The sequence below is a fragment of the Strongylocentrotus purpuratus genome, unplaced genomic scaffold (assembly GCF_000002235.5).
Source record: "Strongylocentrotus purpuratus isolate Spur 01 unplaced genomic scaffold, Spur_5.0 spur5_scaffold_6, whole genome shotgun sequence".
Taxonomy (NCBI): Eukaryota; Metazoa; Echinodermata; class Echinoidea; order Camarodonta; family Strongylocentrotidae; genus Strongylocentrotus; species Strongylocentrotus purpuratus.
Window position 1 is genome coordinate 52406076 of NW_022145612.1, and position 27472 is coordinate 52433547.

The 27472-nt window shown below is 36.4% G+C and overlaps 1 protein-coding gene across 1 annotated transcript; it reads left to right on the forward strand.

Moving 5' to 3' along the window:
- Positions 1-3093: 3093 nt before the first annotated feature.
- LOC752256 (homeobox protein HMX1) lies at positions 3094-27238 on the forward strand. The gene is made up of 3 exons (XM_001177706.4): positions 3094-4197; positions 14157-14355; positions 26573-27238. The coding sequence occupies exons 1-3, from the start codon at positions 3411-3413 to the stop codon at positions 26895-26897; spliced, it is 1311 nt and encodes a 436-aa protein (XP_001177706.3). The 5' UTR covers positions 3094-3410; the 3' UTR covers positions 26898-27238.
- The last annotated feature ends 234 nt before the right edge of the window (positions 27239-27472 follow it).

Sequence of the window (27472 nt, forward strand, 5' to 3'; positions counted from 1 at the left end):
TAATATGGTCAAAATCATTTAGGGGTATGGTATCAATCAGTGCCATTTGGAGTTTCTCAAAATAGCGGGAAGGGCGATTCGATATCTGATTCGAAGGGGTTCTTCTATATCTGTATTAGATAGTGATATCCTTTCCCGCGCTTTCCAGGTATAAATTATAACAAAAAGTGGAGCATCAGTGGTGATGAGAAAGTAATGAAGCTGTTTTGGCAGGGCACAAATATAAACGTTCAAATGCGAATTCAATTTCAAATTTCGTGATTAGTTCCTTAGAAATGTAAATCAAGAGTGTTTACTATCGTGGTGAACAGTATAATGAATGAAAGAGTTATAAGGAGGTACATAATAAGTCATATTTAAAACGACCTCAATCAAATTTTAAGGGAAAGGTAATCAACATCTCAATGTCCATAATATAAACAGTAAGGGTATTAATTTGATCCTCTTTTTATCGTACACAACATAGGTTGTATAAGTGAACAATTAAGACATTTTATTTGCTAAAATTTACATTCAATGGCTTCATTGTATTTTAAGTATCAAGTTGAGACAGAGGAGTGACAGTAAAAATACATTTTCAGTGCTCCTCTTTGCCTACAAGATGGACATAAAATCGAAAATGTATTCTTAAACGAGAATTAAAGGCAGACGATTGAGGGCGACCGACACACCACTAAATAACCTTTTAAGTCCCCACTTCCCAGTCTCTTCGGTTTTATAGACATATCGTGATCGATGGGTCAAATGTGTTAAACCAAGAAAACAAAATCCCCGAAAAAACCAAACCACACACCATTAAAAGAGCCTTTTATATTATCATTCATCTTTATGAGCGCGATATCGAGTGGGCAGTTTGTCAATGTGACGTATCGTCGATGAGTTTGTGACCCGGCAGTGCCCCGGGATGACGATGGTGGTTAGCTGGTCAGGACGATGTCGATACGTTCTTCACCCGACATCCAGCTCGACTTACACTCCAGGGGCGATCACAGGCCAACGATCATGTTGCTCTAGCCTTGCCATCAGACTTGTTACTCTTAAACTCCCTTTAGGGCTTTTTTAATTAAACGAGTTATACTAATTGAAGTGAACGTGTAATGCAAACATAAAGGCTAAACGTTTCATTTAACTGCAAGCACTAATCTTCTGTTAAATTAGGCTATTTGTGTTCATCTAATTATAGTTAAAACTCTAATTCATTGAACAAATAAATATTGTAATTTAATCAATCATTTAGACATATCAAAAGAGAACAGTCGAACAGTGTTGAATGTACATAAAAGACACAAGCTCCCACAATATACGAAGATGTTAACGCGGTTTTAGAATGAAACAATGCAACTATATCATGTGCCTTTTGTGGGTTGTGCGTGTATGTGTATGAACGCGTGAGGGGGGGGGGGTCATGTAGTACTCATCATAGAAAGTCTATACCTCTTCTCCAAGTTCTTGTTTTAAGCTACCTGTTAGATAAATATATTAGCTTATTCTATATGCAAATCGAGTACAAGTACAAATTTTAGTTTCTTCAATTGCAAGACAGTTTTTATACAAATATATTTGCAAGAAATTAAACCAAAAGTGTACATTATTGAGTTAAAGACCTCTCAAAAAAAATGATTGGTCATACTCCCGTCTTTAATGTGTATGTCCTGCTTTATATAAATCCGTTCATAATTATCTATGCGATAAGAAGTAAAAGAACATCCCAACATTGATTTGGATTTCAAACCTTCTCTTCAAAACCTCTTCTAGGAGGCGCAATGGCTCAGTGGTAGAGCAATATTATTGTAACACAGAAAGTGGCGGGTTCGAAACCAGGTAAAAGCGCTAGTGCCCTTTTGGAAGGCATTAATCCTCATTTTCAAGTCCTTCGGGGAGGACCTTAAGCCGTCGGTTCCCTGGTTGCATACTTACAAGCATACACAATCATGCTTCTTATAGCAGTCAGGTAACACAAGCAAACTAACCAAAATCTAAACGGAACTAGTAATAATACAAAGTGCACAGCTTATGATTGAGAATCGTGATAATTATCGTACTAATTTATAACACTTTTGTTTTCATGACATAGTGTAAAAGAGAAGGTGGCGACATTCTACCTCATGAGCTATATTACAAAGGCATATTTTGATTTATAAGTTTTTGTTTAATTACTCATACACATTTTAAAATGATTTCAACATTGACATTCTAGGACTGTCACACTTCTTTAATATGTCATGATAAACTCTTAAGTACACCACAAAACGTATTGAAGAAAGGCATTACTGGGGTTTCCCCCTCCTCCCAATCCTTCTTCACCAGTGTTTGAAAAACAAATATTTCATCGTCTTCCACTGTAGTTATATGCTGCTAATTCGACATCTAGGATTGTTTAAAATGAATCAAAGCTAATCTATATAAATATGTTGATCTTTCGGCGTAGCCCACGATTTTCCATGCAGTGAATGTAAAAAATAAACCAGACATAAATACAGAACTGGAAAAAAGAGACACTGACTAAAATACAAAAAGAACAGAAAAAGATCACAACGACCCCATAAATTGCCATTTTCTATTGAGCTTTTGAAGTGTTAAGTAAAGAAAGTGCGAAAACATTAAAAACCATCGATTTTCTTTTACACGGCTGTCACTTACAAACACGAGAGGTGCGCCGCGAAACACCTTCAATTATTGACCAAATTAACACGCAACTTGTGTTTTTTTTCTTCATCGTCCACACACGGTTTTCCGCGAGCTCTGCGGATCAAGGAGAGATGTTGGCATTGCCATTGAGTTGATGATGAAGCTTCGCTACATTGTAATCCCTCTCTCATCATCATCGTCCCCGCTAAGACCTGCTCGCAAATATCGATTTGTGATCAGGTCCTCTTCTCTCTCTGTCTCTCTCCCTCCGTCTCTCTTTCTCTCTCTCACCCCCACTTTTCCGAGCTCCCTCTGTCGTGTCGAACTTATTCTAGTAGCGCTCTAAAGCATGCATGCTTCACTGACTGTCACGCCGTTTTTGTCGCTTCTGCGCATGACGTGAAATTGTAAAACACCACTTGGGTTTTTTTCTTCTCCTTTCTTTCTTTTCATTGCCCCCTTCCTCTCCATCTCTTAAAAGCTCGTGCTCGATCTCTTAATGAAGCAGCAAAAGTTGTGTCATTTAAAGACGCGTTTGCTTCCTCCTCGCCATCATTATCAAATGATACAGTTGCTCACTTGCAAGGTGTCAAAATGTCTTGGTGATATTTAGCAAAGACTTTTCATATTCGAAGTCGGTATCACATCGGTCAGTTTGTGGAACTTCTTTTATCTCACCGGTGTCTGTTGTGGGCAGGATCGTTTTTTAGAAGTAGAATTCAGAAGTCCTTTTCTCCTATACATAACCGAATTTTGAAGAATTGTTTTTCGACGTTTTGAAAATGATGACGACGACGGACGGGATGTCGGACCCGAGATCGGACAATGAATCCGCGGATTTTAGCGGCAATAACATGTCCGGAGACGATATGGACGAAAGAGCGTCGCTGGACTCTTTCCGTGATGACCAACAGTCACCCTTGTCCGGTTCATCGCCGCTTCACCCTCATCATCACAACGAAAACTACCATCATCTTCATCATCATCATCATCTTCATCACAACAATCACCACTTCGAGCACAAATTCCCTGTGGGCCACGCACCCGTCTTGATACCCACACCACATCACAACCTCATTGATCACCGGAACGAAAGTCACCTGTCATCAACGTCGAGCACAACCAGGGCTTCGTTCTCAATAGCAAACATCCTCAGTGGTGATCATACCTCGACATCGAACTCGAAAACCGAGTCAAAACTCGACAACGATATCATAGACAAGAACAACAATAATCATGAGTCGAGGTTAGAGCGATCGCATGGAAAATCAGAAAATGAGGACTTGTCGAAGCTGAAATCGTCGTCGACACCGACTCGTGGCGTGGTCAGACCAGAAAGAGAAGGTGGAGTCGGTGTGGGTTTGGTGAGACCGACAGCGGTGCGCGAACTTGGACCCGTACCACCCGTCGGCCCGATGATGCCGAATGGTTTGAACGCATCGCCGCTGGCGTCTCCGCTGGCTGAATACCACTACCAGTTTGGTGTACCTCACTCGTTGACGGCGGCGGCTGCTACACCATGGTCACCTTGGTGCCAGCCCGCTGGCTTCGGGAGGCCTCCCATTTCAGGTCAGTTTATATGTCTCTTCTGTGTCATGATGGAGAAGCTATTGTTTTAGTTTTAGAATAAAATATAACATGATCTTTTTTCAAAACAATGTTTAATTACTGATAATCTTCCCTTCTTGACTTTTCCCTATTAATTTATCAGTTATAAATATCACTGTGCCACGGTGCAAAGTGTCTAAGACATTCCGTTCAGGCATTTGGAAGATATGAAAATAACTAAAGATGTAAGAAAATAAATCATGAAGAACTAGTATGGAGGTAACTTATAACCGAGAACAGATAATCCAAAATTGTTCATTTCTTTAAAATAAAAAAAAAGTAATAAAAAGTAACTAATTAATGCCCTATAAAAAAATTAAAAAACAAGTGACATACTTTATTTTCGATATTTCTTTTAAAACTTTTAACCCTTATTTTCAATTTTAACTTTGAATACTGTTTTTTCTTTGGCGCATGTTCCCACATCATAGCATGCAAAGGCTTTATGAATTACAATTGAGATTACAATTGACGAGATAAAGGTAATATTTAGTTAATAGGCCCCTTGCAAGAAAGATTTATGTTTTTGGTTTCATGTAAAAAAGATATGCCCACAAAACGGACAAGGACTTTAATCTTTGTTATTGTAATATAAATCGTTTTAATAGGACCGATATAATTTCGATGACTGGCAAATATGTAAAGGACATTTGTTTTCCTTTGTCTTTATGTCTTCCTTTCAAATCTTTACGCAGTGGATTTCAAATGAATAACCTTGTAAAGTTGTAGAATTCTGAAAGATTATACTAAATTTAGCGTTGAAAAGGGACAAACTGGGAAACAAATACCCCTACCTCTTCTCAAAAGCCGATGATATAAAATGTATTGTTATTTTTTAAATGTTGCTTCAAACTATAAAAAAAATACTGGATAGCATTGTTTGACTGTTTATCTTTCAAAAAAGATTTTTAGTCACTTAGACATTTTTAATATTTAATAAAATGCGTTTTTCTTAATTTTTTTGTGCGTAAATAATCAAAATGTAGTAAAACTTTTTCGTTCACTTAATCTCATCATTTGTTCCATTTTAAATTCCGAAACTCTTCCCTAGCGCTTCTCATGGTTTCTTTTTTTCTGTCCATTTCGTTTTTAATACATTTTTTTTATTCGTAATTTTTCTTGAAATAATGAAAAACATCAATTTTGCGTTATACATAGTTGAATTTCTTTTGCCAAAAACGTATCATTATTTTGCAAATAAAACATTATTATATTGTGTGTTTCTTAATATAATCTTTTTCTTAAATGTTTGTAACATTCGCAAAAAAAATGAAAGTTTTCATTTTACAGAAGAGATTAAATGCAAAAGCACGTTTTGCAAAGAACAGGAATCATAAATGCGGTATTTCTATATTTAATGCACTGACTCTGTCAAAATTAACCTTTCTATTTAGATATTGAATAAGGTATGTAGCTATTCAGCTGTTTTTGACTACTAATAATGTGTGTAGACATGTTGTAGCATTTTCATATAAGTATAGTAAATATACATTTCCTCAAACCTATTAACACAATTGCACAAATGCAATAAACGACTTATAACAAAGTTCTTTTTTGTTCCAAAACAAAAATATAAAACCACTCCATAGTATGCATGAAGAGGAAATAATCTGCTGTCATATTTTACTTTTGTCGAGGGGATTTGTCTTTTTTTGTAGAGCAGGGGGTCTACAAAATCACAGTTGCACTTGCCATATCGCTCTTAATATTATATAATTTTTTAATAATAAGTGCTTAATCCAGTTGCCAGATTTCTATAAACAGTCACCTATGTATAGTTTTCATTTTAATGTAACCACAATTGTCATCCCTTTATTCAAATGCTACAATGGGAATAGAAAATAAAGTTAGCAGATTACTCAAAATGGTTTAAGATCACCAACCAAATGATTAATAATAAATTTATTCAACCATATCATATTCTTCACAGCCTATGCAATTAAAAAAAATGTTATAGGGCTTTTATTGAAACTTTCATGCTAAATTTTCTGCAGACTGTTCAGTGTTTAAAATTTCAAATTGCGAAGGAAATTTAACACTTTTTAAATAGATTAATTTACATTCAAATCCGCTGTCTTGATACTCAATGGGAAGATTATAACTTTTAGAAACATTGTTGATATCAAATTAATGATTTGGTTGTACGATATCCCCAGACGATATCATTACCTGGATGAAGGTAAAAATCGACTTGCTATACAGACTATGTAATGTGAATATAAAAATTAGGGAACCGGTAAACCCCTCTCTATTATGCATTAGGCCAACAAGCCCTCATCCGTCACAATTAATGTTTCATGACATCTCCCCCTCCCTCTTCGTATTCCAAACTCGTTATTCAACAAACATGTGTTACACGCTACGTTTCACATCGATTAGACTCATCGATTACTGACAATTGGCTCTCAGAATACTTTCACATCATCATCCAATAGAACCTTAGCACCCCAGACGCTCATAATCACTCTCTTTAAAACTTTCCACGCTTTTTTCCTAACCCAGCATTTTTAATCCCATGTTTTTCCGCTTCATAACATCATCCCGACCGCATCATTAACAATAGTTACTATAGAATTACGCGCATGTGTCGTCTGTGTGAAATGTGACTCCTTTTTAATTTTGCAAGAGGATGACCTTCAGTTTGTTTTTAAAGCTTTTAAGTCTTGCTAAATCAATAGTGATCTACACAATAGATATGTATTGATCAGGAAACATAATACACCCGGTCACTCAGATGTCACATTTCGAAGAGAGGATGCGGTGCAGAGAAACTGTTTCCGTCTACAGATGATAAGTCAACATTTTTAACTTTTAGGCCTATCAAAATTAGTGGCCAATTTTTATTACGAAAAGAAAATACAAAATAGGGAAAGAAAATAAATCAATCAAATCTTGTGGATAAATGGAGTAGACGGTAAATAATAGCTATTTCTATGCGCTCTTGTGATTAACTGAGCTAATGATGCAGTTATTTTATATTCATGCATTTCGTTTCGGTGACTAGTTTTCCACCAATCATTAATAATTCAAAACGGTGGCCTTGTTCAATTTCTGTGCCTGCTCAGTCAACCCTTTCTAACGTCTTAAAACCCGCAAAGACTGGCGAGTGCGCTCCTATTCATCTACAATAAGAAGTTATACCGATTACTTGTAATATTATTGATATTTCTCCAGACAGTTAATCTGTTCGCCGTTGAATAGCCGAAGAAAGGGGGTTTTGTTTGTGCTGAAGGTTTTTAAGAGTGTTTTGCTTGCGGAGCTGGTACTAAACTAATAGAAAGCTCCACAGTGGACAACAGGCATGCGACGCTGGTCGATCGAGCCATCTCGGTAGGTGGCTTAAAACCAAGGCCATAGCTTTACTCCAAGTGATTGTTGCTTTGTTTCAATGTCTCTTTAAGTCGTCTTTGACATGACATGTGATCGATGTCAGATCTCGGTCATTAAACAATAATTAGTCTTCAAAGTCTGTATCCTAAATGTGAATTACATATTGGTTAAATCAAAGAAATAATGAAGAAGAAATACATTCATGTACTCTATGTCTATATTAAAACCAGTTGATTTCGTTACGTATTCTTCATGTTTATGTTTTGATCAAACTAAATATTTCAACACTAACAAAAACAAACTGCACAAACAACTTTGATAGTATCGATTTTTCAATATAAATCAATTTTGTTTTTATTCAGCGTAGATCAAGACCATCCTATGCAGTGGATGTTGTCTACACTAGAAATAAACACAATGTCAATTAAAACATATATTTAAGAGAGCATTAGGTTCTGCTCGGAGATCGAAAATACGCAAAAACTTTTTTCACAATTTCGCCCATAGGGTTTTCACATTTAACATATTATATACTTCTTTGTCTATGTGTCAAAACAGGTTTATACAAGTAATGTGAAAATGATGCGCGTGATGATGGTGATGTTGATGATGACAATGGTGGCGGCGGTGGTGGTAATGGTGGTGGTAGTGGTGGTGGTGGTGTTAAGAAATGATGATGATTTATAGCTGTTATTGGTGGCGGATAGGAAAGCGGAAAATCTTATTTACTGTTAATCCATTAAAGAAACAAGTAATTAAATCAACGACAAAAAGCCCATATTATGTCACTGAAGACAAACAAATATATAGATCATCCAAAAGTTCAACTTTCGGACATTGTCGATAATAATACAATGTGGACATGGGTCATGAGAAGGATGTTTGTGATTAAACATGATGGGTCGATAAAGACTTGGATGCTTTTTCATTCTTTTGTCCTCTCTTACTATGACCTTCCTTATGTCTGCTAATAACCCCGGCCAGTCAGGTCAAGACCCCCAACCACTGACAGATTCAATGTTTAAAAAAGAAGGCGGGGTTACGGGTAGCCCTTAGCAACCTTGCCAGTGTCTTTGGTTTATTGTAGTCGGTCATTGCCTTCTGAAGTGCAGGCGTCAAGTTTGCTTTCTGATAACCGCAGTGTGGTCCGACTGCTTATCAAAGGTGTCAATGTAACACTTTTCACGAAACCGTTTATCTTCTTAACCCTTTTATCAGTTTTCAAGTTTGACTATTTTCATTCATCCGTGTATCATTTTGAATTTAATTTCCCTTTTTTGTTTTTTGTTTTTGTTGTTATTGCTGTAATATGACCGCTACTTTGTTACCTTGCACATGATCTGATTGCTTGTTATAAGTACATGTATATTTGTTTGTGCATGACTTGTGTTTCTTTTTATTGTTTGGCTTGGACCCCTTTGAAAAAAAACTATCAGCTGACACGGGCAATCCAACCCAAGAGCGGTGAATAAATAAATCACATCAAATCAAATCAAACTCTAGACGCATTTTTTTCATTATCGCATTTTCATTTTTATGTTTATTTATTTATTTATTCATTTTTTCATATCCTTTTCGATACTTATTTTGTTTTTTTTCTTTCACAATAAAAAAAGAAAATATATTGATCAGCTTTTAATATAATCCTGAAATGTTTCAGATCGTACTCACTTTTATTTGCAATTACTGTAATGATGATCGTAATAATATAGATTCTTGCAAATATTCTATCAAAGAGCCACAAAGGCAAAGCGAGAGAGAGAGAGAGAGAGGGGGGGGGGGCATGCGAATTCTTTGTAAATACCAACACTGTTTACAAGCATCTATATAGTTTTCCAAAGATGTCAATTATGTTGCTGTAATTACGTCTTCCTGAATCTTAACAATGGTGGCCATAATCGAGTATCGATAATCGAGTTTTTGCAAAATTAAAAGTACAATGAAATAGATGAAAATTAGATTACAAATATTAATTTAAAAAAAAAAAAATATATATATATATATATATATATATATATATATATATATATGTGTGTGTGTGTGTGTGTGTGTATATACACTCCAAAGAATTTAAGGTAAATTGCATCTCTTAAACAAGGTTTCATACTCTAAATACGTGTTCAAATCAACTCTTTAATGTTTGCAAACTTCACCCCAAAAACAAAATTAAGCAATGTTTTCATCCACTGTTTAAAAGATTATCATAATGGAATACAAATAAACTACTAATATCTACTTGCTCTCATCGATGGTTTTATATTAAGGAATCTGACGTGACTTTCTTGTAAATATCTATCAATCAAAATGTTCTTTACACTTGTAGAGCTTTCGAAAACAATCTGTTTTTCTACATATAAAAATATAAGACCTATTTGCTCATTTCAAACTTGTTTTAAAACAAATTGAAAAAAACTGAGAGAATAATTGCTTTTAAACGTAATTTGATAAAAATTACATAGGACAAAATGGAACGTTTTGTGTCAAGAACTATAAGGAGATTGATATACATGTATCTTATAAAGTGTTTTAAAACTGTTTTGAATGCATTTTAATTTTATGTATTGTTTATGCATGTGCTACTATGTAATATTTGAGTTGAGAAATAACAAAATCTTGAAAAAGAAAAAGAAAATGTTTAAGAAAAAAATGTACATTTATTCTTCTCCTACATGTATTGCATGTACATTTTAAAACTTGAATATGTAGACATTTTTTTGTTTGGATCGCATTAACAGTTTAGATAATACAGATGCAATCCCGTAAAAATGGAAAAAGAGAATAACAACAGGACAATGTTTAGTATTGTCTGTATATATACAAAATGAAAGTTTAAAAATTTGTTTCAAACGGTACATTTAAAAAATCTTAAATTAAAAAATCTACATGTTTGTGACAGAGGATGTAATAACATTAACATGTATCTCGTCGTATGTAATCGTATATGATGTCTTTTAAATCATTATAGTTGTAAACTTTTTTTGTAAAAATGCGGAGGACACGGATGATAACGATACGATTGCTGTGACAACATAATTATGCATATATATATATATATATATATATACATTATGTGTGTTTATATACATGTATATATATTTATTATTTATGTATATACACTTGGTTTATTTAGTGAATAAATGTTAGGTTTGGAAGTTTAACAATTATTCAAGTTTATTAAACGGCTAACCATGCAAAAGAAAGTAGAAAAATGTCTGGAAACGATTATCTGTGGACAGCTCCTTGAAATGTTTTCTCGAAAAACTGTCATGTCTTTAATATAGAAATAGATGTAGGCCTATATCTTGTAATAATGACATCACATCCATTAGTCATTTCCATAGACCTTATCGTATATAAATAAATATGCACCATTTTCTGACCAAATGAATGACATGGATTACAATTTCTGAAGGATGCCTTGACGGTAGAATAGCTACAACGAATATGAGGATACATTGCACATTCTCTAACAATCTTACGCTCATCATGCAAAGAATTTAGAGTGAGGTGTATTTCTCAAGACACGTTATTGAAACCTTTCCCTGAGAACTTATTGCTGTGTAAATCTTTCCCACCAAGACGGACCCGGCATCTTTCTACCCTCGCGTTCTCTCGTCTGCGTACTGCAGACGACATTTTGGTTCCGATCAATGAATCGTGTTGCTATACAGCTCCGATATCGTACGGTTGGCTTACAACGCTATTACTTACAATTACACCAAGCTTTTGATACGGCTCCGTGTCAAGATACCCTACAGGTAGAAAAACGTATTTACGTGAGACTAATGGCAATGATTGTGGAAAGCCAATCAGTGATCATGATTAGGAGAGAGATAAAGACCCTCATTTAATGAGAAATAGAAAAAGTAGATTAAGAAAAAATAAAAACTGTAAATTGAAACATTTTGAAATGAATGATATTATGTTTTCTATTGCCACTGACTTATGCATGACAGAAAATGTTACAAAAAATGAAGTTTAAAAAAAGGCGGCTGAAAAGATATTGCAAAATCACTTTAACGGGTGAATTCCTCACCCACTTTCACACTTATTCAACAATTTGCGAGAAAGACAATAATACATAGTTTATGGTTTTCCGATCCCATCTCAATAAACAAAAAAGGGAATTACTAATATTATGCTGATAAAAGGAACGTAACAGAACGAAATAATGTCAATTTGATCCTCCCAAGGCTGAGTATGAATATTTCATAATTGTCATCAAGCACGTATTATTGATTAACCCTCATTGTACAGAGAGGGAGAGAGAAAGAGAGAGAGAGAGAGAGAGAGAGAGAGAGGGTGAGCAAGAGATCTGAGGGGCAGTGAGATGGGAAAGAAGCGTATAGATATGTAAAATATCAAGATGAAAGAAAGGAAACACAACATAAAGAACAAAATGAAGAAGGATACAATAGGCACGAGAAGTGAGACCATTAAAGAAGGACAAAATGAAAGCCTAAGAATGATGTGCCATGATAGATTTATTTAAAAGGCTTTTTAAACAAAGTTTGTTCAATTAGAGAGGTCTTGATTACTTTCTCGAAGTGGACCTTGGTTGAAGCATGTTAAGCTACGGTCGCTATAAATAGCAAGAAAAGAAAACACATAACATAACAGGGCAGATTATGGAGTAGAAAAAGTACAAATGGAATCTAAATGACAGATTAAAAATTTCTTTAATATAAATCAGTCTCCGCGTGTGAACTGTGTATAATTACGTGGCGCCTCTATGACATAAAATCGACTTAAATATCTTTTGTTCAATTTCAACATGGCGTGTCAGCTTTTGTCATTTTCAACATTCGAGAGACTATACAGCCCAAATGACTGGCTTCCATTCATTTACCAAACAATTATATTCTAACAAGACTCCATTACTCCAGAATGATAATCTGAAAGGGGTTTGTACTGGAATCACAAAGAATACCAACAATAGGTCAAATTCTGCTTTTAGATATAAAGTCATCACTGGTATAATCCGAAGTGAAAACATTAAACAACGATAGTTGTATCCATTTTGTAAAACATTCGTCAGATAATGCAGATTTAACTATTGATCCATGGGATAAGCCCCAGCAGAGCCACATTTCTTGGGTAGACAAAGTGCTTTCTATGTCTATTTAACATTATTGTGTGGCCCCAAATAAAGTTACCGATAAAGAAAAGCGATATAAATGTATTTGATCGACCTTGGGGGCCATTACGTCGCAACGCATTTTGCACGCCCCATCGACTTTATAAATAGCTCTCCAGCTAAACGTAAGTCTTAAAGAGTTAATCGAACGCAATCGAGCATATTGGTTGATAAGAGGAGGACCTCCTCTTCAAACGTTTGAAAAGAAGTCACTTACCGCGTTTAAACGTGTTCAATTCACACTAATCGTATTGGCAAATAGCGCGTACAAAGCGCCGAACAATAATGGTGTTTTAGATCTTGTATTTTGAAGGAGAGATGGTCAGCCAAGCGAGATGGATAGATTTTGTAGCACTTACTGGTCTACTCACAGTTGACGTATGATAGATGGGTTTCCTATTCTTTAGTCAGTCATGCTCGAGACTTGTTGCTTTTTTCTCACTTCAAAGAACAGAAATCGCTGCCATGATGCGTGAGATTTGTTTCCTTAAGTCACATTCGCAAGGAATTTTTCAAACGAAAGCATACCATTTACAAAACATATTTCGGTTTCTTTTTTTGAGATGCCCACAAAATTTGTGATTTCAAGAAAAAAAAGGTGTATGAGTTCAAGAATACGATCGAATCAGAAGTTAAATTACTTGATTTACTGTTTGATTCGATGCTTTTGGAATAAGAATTTTACTTCCAATAAAAAAAGAACCACCTTTTATGCATAATTCTTTTTAATATTCTAATTTTAAACATCTTTTATAAAAAGTAAGTTTAATAAGAATATGAGTTGATATCGTACTATCCCTCTCCTCAACCCGTATCTCTTCGACCAACCTTACATGAAAAGATCTTAATCTATATCACAAATCATTAAATGATCAGAGGATACCACTAATCAATTTTGATGGCCAATGATCATCAGAGCTATTTTTTTTAATTATCAATAATTTGGTCCCAAAATACCGAATACCATTTTAGATTAGTTCTTCGGACTAACTCAACTCGATAAAGGAAACCGAGTCATTGGGGCAACAGACACAACAATGCAAACAATGAGTTATTCATGTCCATACCTCTGCTGTAAATTATGCTACCCAAGTTAATAGCTATTGATGTCTACTTCGATTTCTTTTTAAAAATGTCTGACATTCAATAAGGTCTATTCTTTTATTTCGTAAAATCAGAAGGATTACGTGGATAAACTTCAATTTCGACTCGCATGTTTTGAAAAGGTATATTTGCAAAAAGAAACGATGTGAGGTTGGACTGTATCCTAAGAATTATACATAAAACACACTGTATTAACGAACTTCTGTCATGAATTGTGTTCTTTATTATTTTGTGGAGGGGCGGGTAAATTTGATACACGCGCAATTGTTCAGAACACCACCAACAACAAAAGGACTAACGTCATAAATTCAACGCCTTGAATAATTATTGTACCGAATTTTCATCTTAGGCCCTAAACCCGTCGGACGAAGACCGAGGAAGCCAGGTGTTGATCGGAAGCCAAGACAGGCCTACTCGTCCAAGCAACTAGAACGGCTGGAAGAAGAATTCAAAGCAGACAAATATCTTAGTGTGAGCAAGAGGCTGGAATTGAGCATGTCACTCAATCTTACCGAGACACAGATCAAGACATGGTTTCAGAACAGACGGTAAGATCCAACTTAAGTTAAAGCGTGTTGAAATAGAAACTTGATCTAAATACAAAACATAACAGGTTTTAATATCGATCCCTGGGAACACATTTTTCGCTTAACTATTATCAGTATATACATGTAGACTAGATAGACCTACCAATACATTTTATCCAAAATAATGTAGAAGAACATCACGTATAAGATTACTCAGAAGCGCGATGCACGTCATCATTTATAAAATTGAGCAAAATGTGTCCCAAATAATTTAAGAGTGATAATTCACTAACTTATTTGAATTTAGTAATTTACAGTAAAATATTCTTTTCATGACCTATTAAATAAATAATTAATAGCTTTTGTCGTAATTAATTAGAAGCATTTTATACGGAAATCGGCTAAGGAAAATACTGCATCAAATCTAACGTAGATGGTAAACAACTAACTTAAGCTGTACCTTATTTATAGAACGGGGCAAAAAAAATATTCAAAGCTATTAAGATCTGAATATGCATTATATTTCTTATGCATACAACAATTTGTCCATGCATAAAATAATATATGTAAAAAAAGCAGTCCTGGCAGAAATATGTTATTCCAAGACTTAACAAAAAATGCAATATTAAAGAAAGAAGAAAACGAAGATGGACGTTATGGACGTAGGGGTTACTGAAATCCCTTTAGCAACACAATTATTTAATCCATATATTCTGGTGAGCAAATTTGTAAATTCTGAATCTGATATTTTTAAATCCTTGTCATTAAATTAATAATTCCAAGGATAGTGTGGTTCCTAAACGTCCTCTGGTAATGGCTATAAAGGTTTTTTTGTTGTCGTTTTTTTTGGTCAATTATTGCTACATTAAATGAATAGGATTTGTTTTGAAGAAATTATTTCATTTACGAAGCAAGGGGAATAAACGATTGAGTTTCATCAATCAATGACGAGAGGAAAATACACAATAAAGAAAAGATAGAAAGAGAGAAACAAACACAAGAAGGGTTTCAAATGTCTTCCAAAACAAACATGACAAGCACATGTCACGTGAGAGTGCCAATTTCAAGGATTTCTTTTCCCTCCTCCTCAATTTTCTCTTCAAAATGAGATGACCCGCAAGTAAAACCCCTTCCTTTGCAATCGAAATTTCTTTCTCGGGAGAAAGGAGCAATATAGATAAATCTGTCTTCCTTCAAGAAAACAAAACAAGAGCGAGAATGGTTTCAAATGACGCAGAAAACTATCGAATTGCTCCATACTCTATAGCCTACGGACGGAACATCCGCTCGCCAAAAACTATCTAGTTTAGAATCGCCGCGAAGGTATCTCTAAAGCGTCTTTTTCCTCATTTCCCTCCTTTTTGCCCCGCTCAGTTTTGTATTGTTTTACCTTACATAACCACTGGCCAATGTAAAGCCTACGCCTAGGCCAGCATAATGACACGATCACGTGTCTCGTGTCGGTTCCTGTGATCTAACTCCAAACTTCAGCAGCCTCCTCTCATTCCTTGTGGCTTTAGTACTTTTGTTTAAATGTTTTCTTGACAATTTTCGGGGAACCATCTCCATACCTGGTCACTCGAGGCAGTGAGACCACGCGCTGGCAGCACTTTATTAGGAAGTTTCGTTATTTTCAGAGATGTTTTCGTATCGAAAATGCGCACTTGACCCGCAGATGTGCGTGTTTTCAGCTGTTATGTGATCATGAAAGCCCAATGGCTAAAAATACGAGAGATGAGACTTTCTTTGGTTACACTCCTTTCGTAACGCACGTCAGTCTCAGTTCCCATCAGACCCCCCCCCTTCTCTCTCCCTCTCTCTCTCTTTATCCTCCTCTTTCTTTCTCTTTCTCTCTCTCTCTCTCTCTCTCTCTCTTTTCCTTTTCACTTTTTTTGGTACTATTGATGCACTTTGTCTAAGTCCTAAAAGAACATAGCTTATTTAGTATTCCCTGCCTTAGTAAATAATAACCCACAATTAAGAAACGGCGTGTCTGCGTTGCCAATACTGTGAAAATGCTCCAAATCCATTCCGTAGTCATTCTACGGTAGATGATACTCTGTGACTTCTTCTGGTCCAGATGAGTGACACTGTGGTAGGTTCTTTCCATCGAACCTCTGCGTTGCCACACTTTCTAGTAGATGCAATCTGAGACTGTTGTTTGGCCATTGCGTGTAACACTGTCGTACGTGATTTCTGTACCACAGCGTGGAAATCTTTTGTACACAATCTGCGACTACAGTGTATCACAATGTGGTAGGTATACTCTGTGACCGTCAAAATATTGTAGATACACACTGCATCTAATTACCACAGTATATCACCACAGTATGTGGTAGGTGTATTCTGTGATCTGTTTGGCCTAAATGTGCCACAGTGAAGTAAAAGTGACAAGCTGTGGTAGGTACACTTTCAGACCTCCCTAACCTCTATTATTTCTTATCTCTGCTTTATACTAAAATTTGCCAAATTTGTATTATATTTATTTCGTAGAATTTTTTATTTCCATTGAATGTGTCAGTAATCAGCTTTAGGATTTAATTTTATGTTTAGATTGTGGCAACACGCTATTTTCTTTCCAGTCGTTTAAAACAAAATAGGTCTAGTTCAAAGCTAAACTATTTCTTCTTTAAAGCACATAGAGCAATTATTATTAATAGTTCAAACTAAGCCCTCGGTACAATCGATTCGTTAATCACAATTAGAGTGCGAAAAAGAGAAAGTGAAATTGGGTTATGCTTTCCTCTGGCAAAGTCTACATAAACACGGTTAAATAAACAAGCTTGCTAGGGCCCTCGTATGCGGAATTAGTTTTTCTTTTTCGTCATAGTTCAGAAGTACTAATTCTGTCGTCTTTGAATTTACATCAGTTGAGGAAATTGGCATTTAGTTCAACGTTTTTCATTAGTTTTGATCCGATGTTTTGAGACTAAACCGTAGCTACGTGCATCTGACACGAAAACCAAACTTTGTACTGCGATCGATTCTGGAGCGATAAGACCAGCGTGAATGCACTGCGCAGCTGTCACGCGCCTCCGTGCACCGCTAAAACGTTATTCGCGCGCACAAAATCCGTCAAATTGGCAATTAGTCTCTCTCCCGGTAGAATATCATCATAGTTTAAGGCACAACATACATCAAATTATTGAAAATACAATCATGATCATGTATATTTTATCAAATATGATTATATTTTTGGTGATTTAGAATTCTGATTTCTTTGACTACTTCATTGAATATCAATTCGGGCATTTTTGTTGTAAGTATGGATGAACGCAAAATTCGAATCAGTAAAATTTGTGTCGGAGAGTTTCAACTAAGACTAACAATAAACTGATTATTCGTCCTCCAAAATCTGACTGACTTTATGACACATAACCGCATGACAATCTTTCTGCACTAGTGAATGTTGAATTGGCAAATTAAATCAATTACTGTGCACCTAGGTAACCGCGAAAGAACGGTGTAACCGATTAGATCCATTTTAAAACCTTATTTTTGGAAGACTTATTCGACAAATTGGACGAAATGAGTTTCAGTGGGAATCATTAAGTAGTCGTCTGCGGTGAATTTGGTTCTTTGGGGGATGGCACTCCTTGGTTTGCATGAGTGACCCTCATTCAACCATCCCACCTTGAACCTTCATCTTGTTTTTAGCATTATTTGATCAGACAGACTGACAGAGGTGGAAATAGCGTAGGTTCTCTCTTCAAAATAATGTCTCACTCAAAATTGGCGTTCAGAGAGTGAATATAATCTTGCCTGTCTTGTATGCCCGACAGGCTAATATTCTTCCTTTTAAGAATCTTCTATATGAAGTTTTCATTTCCCATACCCCCCCCCCTCCCCACCTCATTCGATAATCTCAGTAGCTTTAAAAAATCCTACAAGTGGTTTCCTCATGTCTCTCTTGTTCCTGGCGCAAATTGTTTTATGAGACACCAATTTTGGCGGCAAGCTTGTTTGGAACGCATTTTCAAGAATCAATGCATACCCGTCCGCACTTCCCCATGAAAATCAATACTTAATGCATTTTACAAGATAATTATTGCAATTATTTCAAATATCTCCAGGGCTTAATAGTCACTATTTGCTCGCAAATGGTAATTTTTCACTCTGCTATTACTATTTCGATTGGCGAATTATTGACCGCATACAGCCGGAGATGCTGTTGATAGAGAAAGGCTATTTTTACCTGTCTGTGTAGATGGTGTTTTGGTAAACCCGTTAAGCGCCAAGTGGAGGTTTAATCGTTGGCTTGAGGGTGGGTTGTTTCGCTTTGAACTTTCAATATTCAGTGCTCCATCAAACCAGCTTACAATGAAACTAATGCCTTATTAATCAAGTCATTACCACTAAACAAACTTTGCCCGCGCTCTGTCGGACAAGCGAAAAGCGCCGCGGGTTTCAGCCTGGTTTCGCTCGACCGATACTGACGAGGAAAATATCGGTGATTGCATTGATTTGACGCAGGGCGATATTCCCTCTGGGCGCAGCGAAATTGAAAAGAAATTGGATGACGAAGGAAAACGGGGCATGTTTTTCCCTTCCTGGATTGATGCAGTGTTTTGGGGGACTCTTCATAGCCGATTGGGTGATACGATCCCGCAAAAGGCCGTCTCAGACACATTATACATGCATACAGCCGTTATTGAATTCTCATAGCCTCTCTAAATGGTGGCCTTTCACCCAACACCTCATCAATTTCCTATCGCATAGCCCGAGAACTAACAGCGATACGGGGCGAACATTTTGACTTGACATGTTATACCTCGTCAACATTCTAGCCCCAGCAATAACAACTGACACATCTCCCAGCTCTCATATTTTCAGAAAGCAATGAAAATAATACCACGTGATAATGTCCTTGAGACGCTTTTCTGTTTGCTGGCTTTTACCTGAACTGATGTTTATATCGTCATGATTAGAACATTGGTCTAATACGTCGTCATCTACTGAAGATAGACCTTTAGTTAAAACAAGGTGTCTTACTTTTAAAAGTCACATAATTATACTTGTGTCAAAAAACCAATTAGAATTTTGAATCACTATTTGAAGTCTCATAATAACACATTCTATTTTGTTTTACTTGTTAAGCGAGAAAAACATAATTCTATACCCAGCTTAAGCATTATACTGATTAAATTGAAAAATATTTTACACGAAAAACTCTTATCGAAAACAATTAGCAATTTTATTCAATGTACTCATTATGAGAAGAAAAACAAACATCATAAACCAGTGTTGATTTCTTTTGAGTATCTTGCATGTCCGTTTAAGTTACCTCCACAATTTCTACCAGTTACAGTTATACAGATAATTGTTTTTACGCTTGCGTTTGATTCCACAAAAATATAAGAAAACAGTTTTACATTTGTTTCTTTGATTACTCGGTTAGCTCGAATAAAAATTCTCCGGATTAAATTCGTTAATCTTGAATGAATAACAATATTCACAACCATGGGTTATGATTAAAGGCGCTTTAAAGGCGATTAAAGACAGTAAATGGTTTGCGATGGAACGCGTGCCGCCGCAGATACATTGATTTCACGAACTTCCTCTTTAAAACATCCGCCTGAAGATGCCTCGTTTAGCGCCATTATCCATCCGCTAAAAATTGAAATGCAAATAAAAGCCCTGGGGCTAAGACGAGAGATGGAACAATGCAAGCATGGCTTCTTCTTCGTAGTTGTCTTCCATTCGATGCTGTGCCTGGGGTAATTCAGCACACCCCATCCCCATTCCCTTCCAAAATATTCTCCATCTTGCAAACATCTTTATGAAATGGTTTGACATCGATCGTGGCTTTTAACCTACCTCGCGCGGATTTTATCGGCTCGTTTGGGTATACTTTAAGGCGTAAGGCCGTTGTCGAGATGGAGAAGAGCTACAGTGCTGACACATCAAGGGCTCTTCTTGGTGATAGGACGAGACGAGAATTGTTACTATGAATGCTTAGGTTTTATCAAACAAACGTTTTGCACGATTTTTCACTGTTCACACTGTAACAGAGGACAATTTAAAACAGTACAACGTTGATCTGATCACTGAAAATGTGAATAATTTTGCAAGGGATTTGAATCACTGTGTATTTTAATCCTTGTCATTCCGCGCTCTTTGAATTATTGAAATCACTAAACGATAATTTACTCACAAATCCAAACTTTATTATGTTTTCCTGTTTAGAACGGATCATGAGAATAACACCAATAATATAAAATGTCTCTTTAAAAATACCACTTGTCGAGGGTTTTTTCATGTTTCTGTGATGTGTTTCTTTATAAATTAGGAGGCTACTTTTGGATTTAAATTAGGAGGCTACTTTTGGATATTAACGTAATAATTGTTTCAGAGTTATAGTCTAGTGTGAAGTGCAGTCATGAATATTTAGAAACAATGCATTGTTTTGAGGAGATGTTTAAATAAATTACTTTGAATAACCTATCAACAACAGAAGTCTGATGAGTTCGAATGATATTTATTAGACACATTCAAGCTCGAATCGATTAGGACCAGATACACAATCAGCTAGTACAATGTATGAAGTCAATGTGGTATCTGTCCATGTGGTGATTTTGTGATTACTTCGTAATCTCTTATAGGCCCATTCCTTCATGTGATTGCAAGTCAATTAAAATTATCGCGAAATTCGTTAATCTAAAATCATAAATAATCCTAGTGAGGTTTGTCTTTTAAGAATATTCCAAGGTTATGAATAAACTATAGACGAATAAAAAAAAAACAATAATAGCAAATCAACACTTATCGTAAACTGTAAGCATAAAAGAAGATTGATATCTTTGTTCCATTTCTCATGTTTATAAAGGATAGAAGAAAAACAGGAAAGAGAGAGAGTATCTTTTCTAGTTTTTCATGAAAATCGCTCGTTTTAGTTTTGCAATGATTTGACATTTATCGATTTGGCTTGTAATAGCTTGTAGCGATAATAGAGATATGAAACATCTTCTTACATGACACTGTATTGATCGGTCTCTTTGTCAGTCCTTTCGTCTGTCTGTCACCGATAAGAGATTAAATCATTAACTCCTCATGTTGAAGTGGGATGGGTTCGGGGGGATGCACCAAGGGGTATAAAAATGAGCATCAACCGCGAGCAGAAGGGTGCGTGTTGTTGTACAAGCGGGAGATGGTTAGCCGGCTCATCATGGCAAATAATCCATATTTAGATCCGGTTTCGTGCCATTGCTCGCCGACATCACTAAGGGCGATCGCAATGGGAAATATCGAACATTTCTCCGTGCGGAACAGTTTTGATTTGTATTATAATGTCTTTTTGAGAGAAGTGCATTGCGCGGAGGGAGGGCGGATTACCCGATCCTTTGGCGCGCTGGAATTAATATCAACTCGTGAAAACAACGCAGTGTCCCCGAGGTTTAAGATTGTATAAATCTTATTGCCGTATGCAGCAGATGAAAGCGGATAGGTGGGGTTACCAGGAGCATGGCTGGGGTGCGCAGACAGGTTGTCGTAGCGGGTTGATTCTTCGCGGAGGGTGGTTCTGTGGCTCTCGGGAAGCTCACGGCACGATGAGGGGTTCAATGTTCAAACAAGGCGACGCTGGCTCCAGGATGAACACCGTGTTTACCTTGCGAATGCGCCGACAAAATAGGCCAGCCTCAAAACTTAAGGAGCGGGATAGACGTCTGAAACCTTTTGATGAGCGAAAGGTCTCATGCACGTGTATTTAGAATACGCGTAATGCTGTTGGTGGACATTTCAAGTCTAAAGTCTAAAGGGAGATAAAAATGTCTTGCAACATGCTATCTTTTTACCACTGAATTAAAAACGTAACGTATTTTTGTGTATAACCTTAATTGAATAGTTTCTTGTTTACCGAACGGTCCAGATCTCTTCACGTGAAAAAACACATTTCTATTCGAAAATAAATTTCTTTACTATTCTTTCCTTATAGTTGTGCCGACGGATGTTTTTACTATTTTCTCTGATTACTTAGGGACATTAGTTTTAATGCGGTCGGCCAAGTTACGCGCCCGTTTGTGCTTCTGTTTGCTGACTGAAATTGGCGTCATTTCGTGACGGCACATACATAGACCTATAATCAAGACATAAGGCCTGTTTTCATCAGCTCCAGTGTGCCAAATAATCCAAACAATCCGCTATTTTAATTATCCCGATCACTACTTTACTTTAAACATACATTCGGTTTTTTTTTACTTCCAAAGTGAATTAAAAGTAACTATTAAAAGTTGATGAATATTAATTTTAACAAAATGAAACTACCTTTAGTCGAGATGGTATCTATATCTATGCGACCTCGAACAAAGCAATATGACCATTACATGACCTCGAACTTATAGATTTGACTATGGTCTCTCAAAGTAGTATGCATTCGTATTTTATTGCTTTTTGCTTAAATACTCATTCATTTCATATTCTTAATCACCTAAAAGCAAGCCTATACTGAGAGTCCAATCATCTGCCAGTCACTCAATTCGTCTAATTTCACCAAAATTTATTCCAACAAAAAAAACACCTCAAAAATTTAGATAATACATGTACATTAAAAGGGATGAATGATTCCCATTTTCACTCATTTACTTTCAACAGCTGTGAAATCACACACACACAAAAAAAAATGTAAGGTAAAAAGAAAATACATGCCAGAACATTTGTGTAATCTAGACTGCTTCTTTTATGTCAATTATGTAAGATTTCGACTTTGTTTCGATATCTCCTCTTCAAGAGAGTAGTCACCCCGTTTAACATGTCATTTTATCGATTTCTCCCAAATTCAATTTTGGTTCAATAACAACACTCATGCAAATCTAATCAAAGTCATAAAACTCCGCCGAATATCGTAAGTGCTTATTAATTTAACATGTTTAAAAGACACTCAGCGTACAGTGTCACTGGAGCTACGGGCCATGTAGCGCATCGTATAGAATTCTGGTGAACGTTTCGGTTCCTGATCAGACGACAGACCTCGGGCGAGAATCATCCCGCCGCCATCATTCCCGCCAAAACGCCTGCGGAATGGGGCACGACCCTCACGGAAATAAGCAACCAACTATCAAAATTAATTTCTTCCTCCTCGTAGAGGGGCGCGCGCACTCGTATGAACGCGTGAACAAACGAATGTTATGGAAGACACACACAGGCACAAAAAGCATTATAATATGATTGCACTTGTTGCATAGTGACGTTTCGATGCCAATAAATAAATATTCAACATGACTTAACAAAAAGAAAAAGAATAGATTGAACATATTCACTAAAATTGTTTTTCAAATAATTATCTAGCTACTGTGGGGGTAATGCTACACATCTGTGATCTTCGGCAATTAAATGTCTTCTTCCTCTTCTACTTCATCTTCTTCTTCTTTTTCCACATGCAACGGGATTCTCAAGAACGAGAACTTTTCTATTACCTATATTGGCCAATTGGAAAATTCGAGAAGACTTTATGTTTCTTCTTTGCTTGTACAACTTTTGTCAGCTATATCTCATTGCCAGATTTTGAATTGACAACTTACCCCCATTCAAATAACCTACCCCTCCACTTTTCATTCCAAAATTGTATAGCGAAGTACCTGCATGGGCTTACATTATATTTAGTCATCATAAAACAAGGGAGGGGGTTCGTTAACGTCACTTGCACTTTTCCACCCCATCTTACATCAACCCTGTACCATACTTGTTTGTATTCGTGTGAAGTTGAGAATAAAATTACTGTAAAATAAAAAGCTAAACATAAACACACACAAAAGTAAATAGACTGGAACTGATTCAACCTTAAGAAACTATTAGATCTAAATCGAAGTAATAATGAGTCTAAATTTTTAAAACGAATAAGAATTTCAATGACTTATACCAAATAACAATATAAAGACAATAATATACAAAATATAAAAGTACGTATAAATCAAGAATATAGAGAATGGCTGGATAGCCCAGTTTTGTTAACATGACAAAACTGTTCTTCCTTGGGGTTCAACAAATAATTAAATGAAAAGTGAACGTACCTTTAAAAATAAAACAAACTGTTGAAGACATCTAGAAACACAAAACACATCTATAACTATAATTAGCCCGCCCCATCCCATCTCAACAATATAAGGACTACCTTATCTTCGATAAAGCTGTGTGATTTATATCGAATTTACTTAGTGATTTTTTATTTTCCACACACTCATTTAATATTTTATGATCCAGCTTTTTAGTCTGTTATACTCATTTATTAAGTCGTTATATTCATCATTTTGACAATGATGAATCAAAATGTAAATGCGAACACTATCCATTCATTTCTTGCTTTTTATGAGTGTGTTTTGATGGACAAATTATCAGCTATAATATTAAATGCGTCCACGAGATAAGTGCGAACACAGTGTAGTGGAGAGGGAAAAAACGCCATGCGAGTTTGCCGGAAACGTGATAGGATGGCTGTGGTGTAGCAACGTTGCTTCTCGATCAAAGGTGGAAAAAGGTCACCGATTTGCGAGGGAAAACGCGCCGTTTTGAGCCCGAGTTGGGTTACTTTTCTATCGACAAAAGCTTCATCGGAAAGGGTGTCTGTAAGGGGTAGAAGTGTCTGATTAGGTGCGAGCATACCAGGCAGCTAGGCTCGGGCTGCATGCACGCTCGCGCGGCGGGGGAGATTAGGCCTTGGAGTTATTGGCACACGGCAACGGGCTACTAACGGAGACGCCGTGTCTAAGTCCCCGCCGGGGAAGCCCATCTCTATACCGATCAATGCCTGTCTACCTAAGGGGTAGTCATCAGCTAAAAGTACACACACATCACCACCGTGAAAACCATTTTAGAGCACCGAAATAAGAAGAAACAAAATACACACATAGAAGGGGTAGATAGTGAGTGTAGGTGAGAGACTGTTATGCACTTCCATCGGTGCTTTCGTCATTAAGCTACTCGTCAAATCGACCAATCAAAAGCCTCGGAAGGTATGATGCCAGCCACTATTGCTTCGCCGACTAAAATCGAAATTGATGTTACCTGACCCCACACCTAATTCCTCAGCCCGTATTTCTCCGCACAACACGTGACTATCCTAGCTTCCCTATAAAGGCGCCACGAATAGTCTCCATTCAATGCATGGTGGGTGGCTTGCTCTCTCCAAAAAAAAAAACGCCGAGAAGACCGACCTGGACCTTCAATATCGATTTCAAGCATTTTTACCCCAAAAAAATGATTTTCACCCGCTAATACTCAACAAAATTCCCACGAAGCTAAGAAGATCGGAAAGAAAAACTCATAAAATATAAAAAGCTCTCTGAAACAGACTACCCATTCAGGAGCTTTAATTACACGCTACGATTTGTCGAGGGAACAGGTCGGAGGTATTGAGAAAATAAAATGTGGGTCAAGTTATCCAAACAGTCGTTAAGCCGGCTATTTGAGAAGATACCCGATAGCACCAAATTTCCCTAACATGTCTTTTGATTACTTTAATGATTTTGCCTCTTGTTACTCACGCAATCAATTACCTTAATATACTCTTTCATTCTGTAACGTCGCGTTTGCATTAATTGAACATCGCCAGGTTGGACTATGTTTTATAAACTCATTCATTCTCATTTGATCAATTAGATTTTTTTTAAATATAAAGCGCTTTAAAGGAAAGGTTCACCAAATCGAATAAGTTTCTTAAAGAGGGGTGTAAAATTCGTGACAAACACATATAAAATCATTAACAAAATATACCAATGACACTTCACGATTAAGGTTTCAAGGGTGTGCTCAGCTAAGCCAACCAATGACACTGACATCTTTCAATATTCGGAGTGATTACCAATACTCTATTCCATTTTACAGCAAAAGTAGCAAAATCATTTGTGTCTTCACGCAATATGTTCGTATACTTGGTTATATACGAACAATCCCAAAGTGATACGGCTCAAATTCAAATATAATAACTTTCCATGCAGACATATTCAAATGCAATATAGTATCACAAAATATGTATTTTATGAAAAATTGAACAAGCACAAAAGTTAAAGGTCACATTACTCAACTTAATGTCTCGACAAGAAAAACAAAATACTTCGGTTATATAATTTAATGTGTTACTGTTATTATCGGGATTAATTTTTTAACTAATCCTTTAATTAAAATGAATGCAATCCATTACTGATTGATACGATTCTAAACTATTTTCTTCAGTCGTGTCTTTTAGTTGACTACATTACCAAACCCTTTAGCTTCTTATTGTTTTCTCTTCTCGATTTCATCATTTCAGAACCAAATGGAAGAAGCAGATGATGGCGCGTTTAAAGATGGCCCACCGCCAAGGCCTCTGGGCGTCACCCTTCATGCCCACCTGGTTCGGCTCAGCCCTGGCATCCTACCCAGCAGCGGCCGCAGCAGCCACCTACGGTTCTCTCCTCGCCGCCCCTAGACCAGTCATGCCCGGAGGACCAGGACCAGGACCAGGACCACACCCAATGCACCTACCAATGCCGCCACACCTCACACCACACCCCTCCTCCCTAGCCGCTCCCACTCCGCTTCACATCGCTACATCGTCCAGTTCGCCTCGAGGTTTACTGGCGCCACAGCAGTGAACTTGAGAGAGACGAAATCATAAATCCAGGCGATTTTTTCATGCTTTACCTCTATTTCATTTGAATATGCAAATTTTGAACACAAAAGGGGTCACGGACCGCATACGTCACCTGCATACATGATTATGATAGCCTATTACTTACCAGGTATCTGAAAGCAGCAGATGTCCTTATTTTTGGCGTTCGTTATTCCCTATTTAAAACTAAATATATCAGTGTATGATAATGATAAGAATTTATCTCTGTAATTTGGTTAACCAAAAACATGCAGATCAGAATGACAAGTAATTTGTTTATTTGTTACATCTTCCGTCGTCAAAGACGTTAAAATGAAATGTTAAAGGTTGAGGTTTGAAAAACAAAAAATAGTAGTTAACTCTATAAAATTAAAGGAAGCAACTACGTATTAAAGTATTATTCGCATATCAGATAAATAGACACCAGAATGAATTTATCTTCTTTTGTAGAAATAATGATGTGATTGAACTAATCATTAAATGTAATTAAAAAATGAAATAAGTATAGGTCTCCGCGTTTATTCATTAATGCAATTTCCATATGACTTTATGATTGTA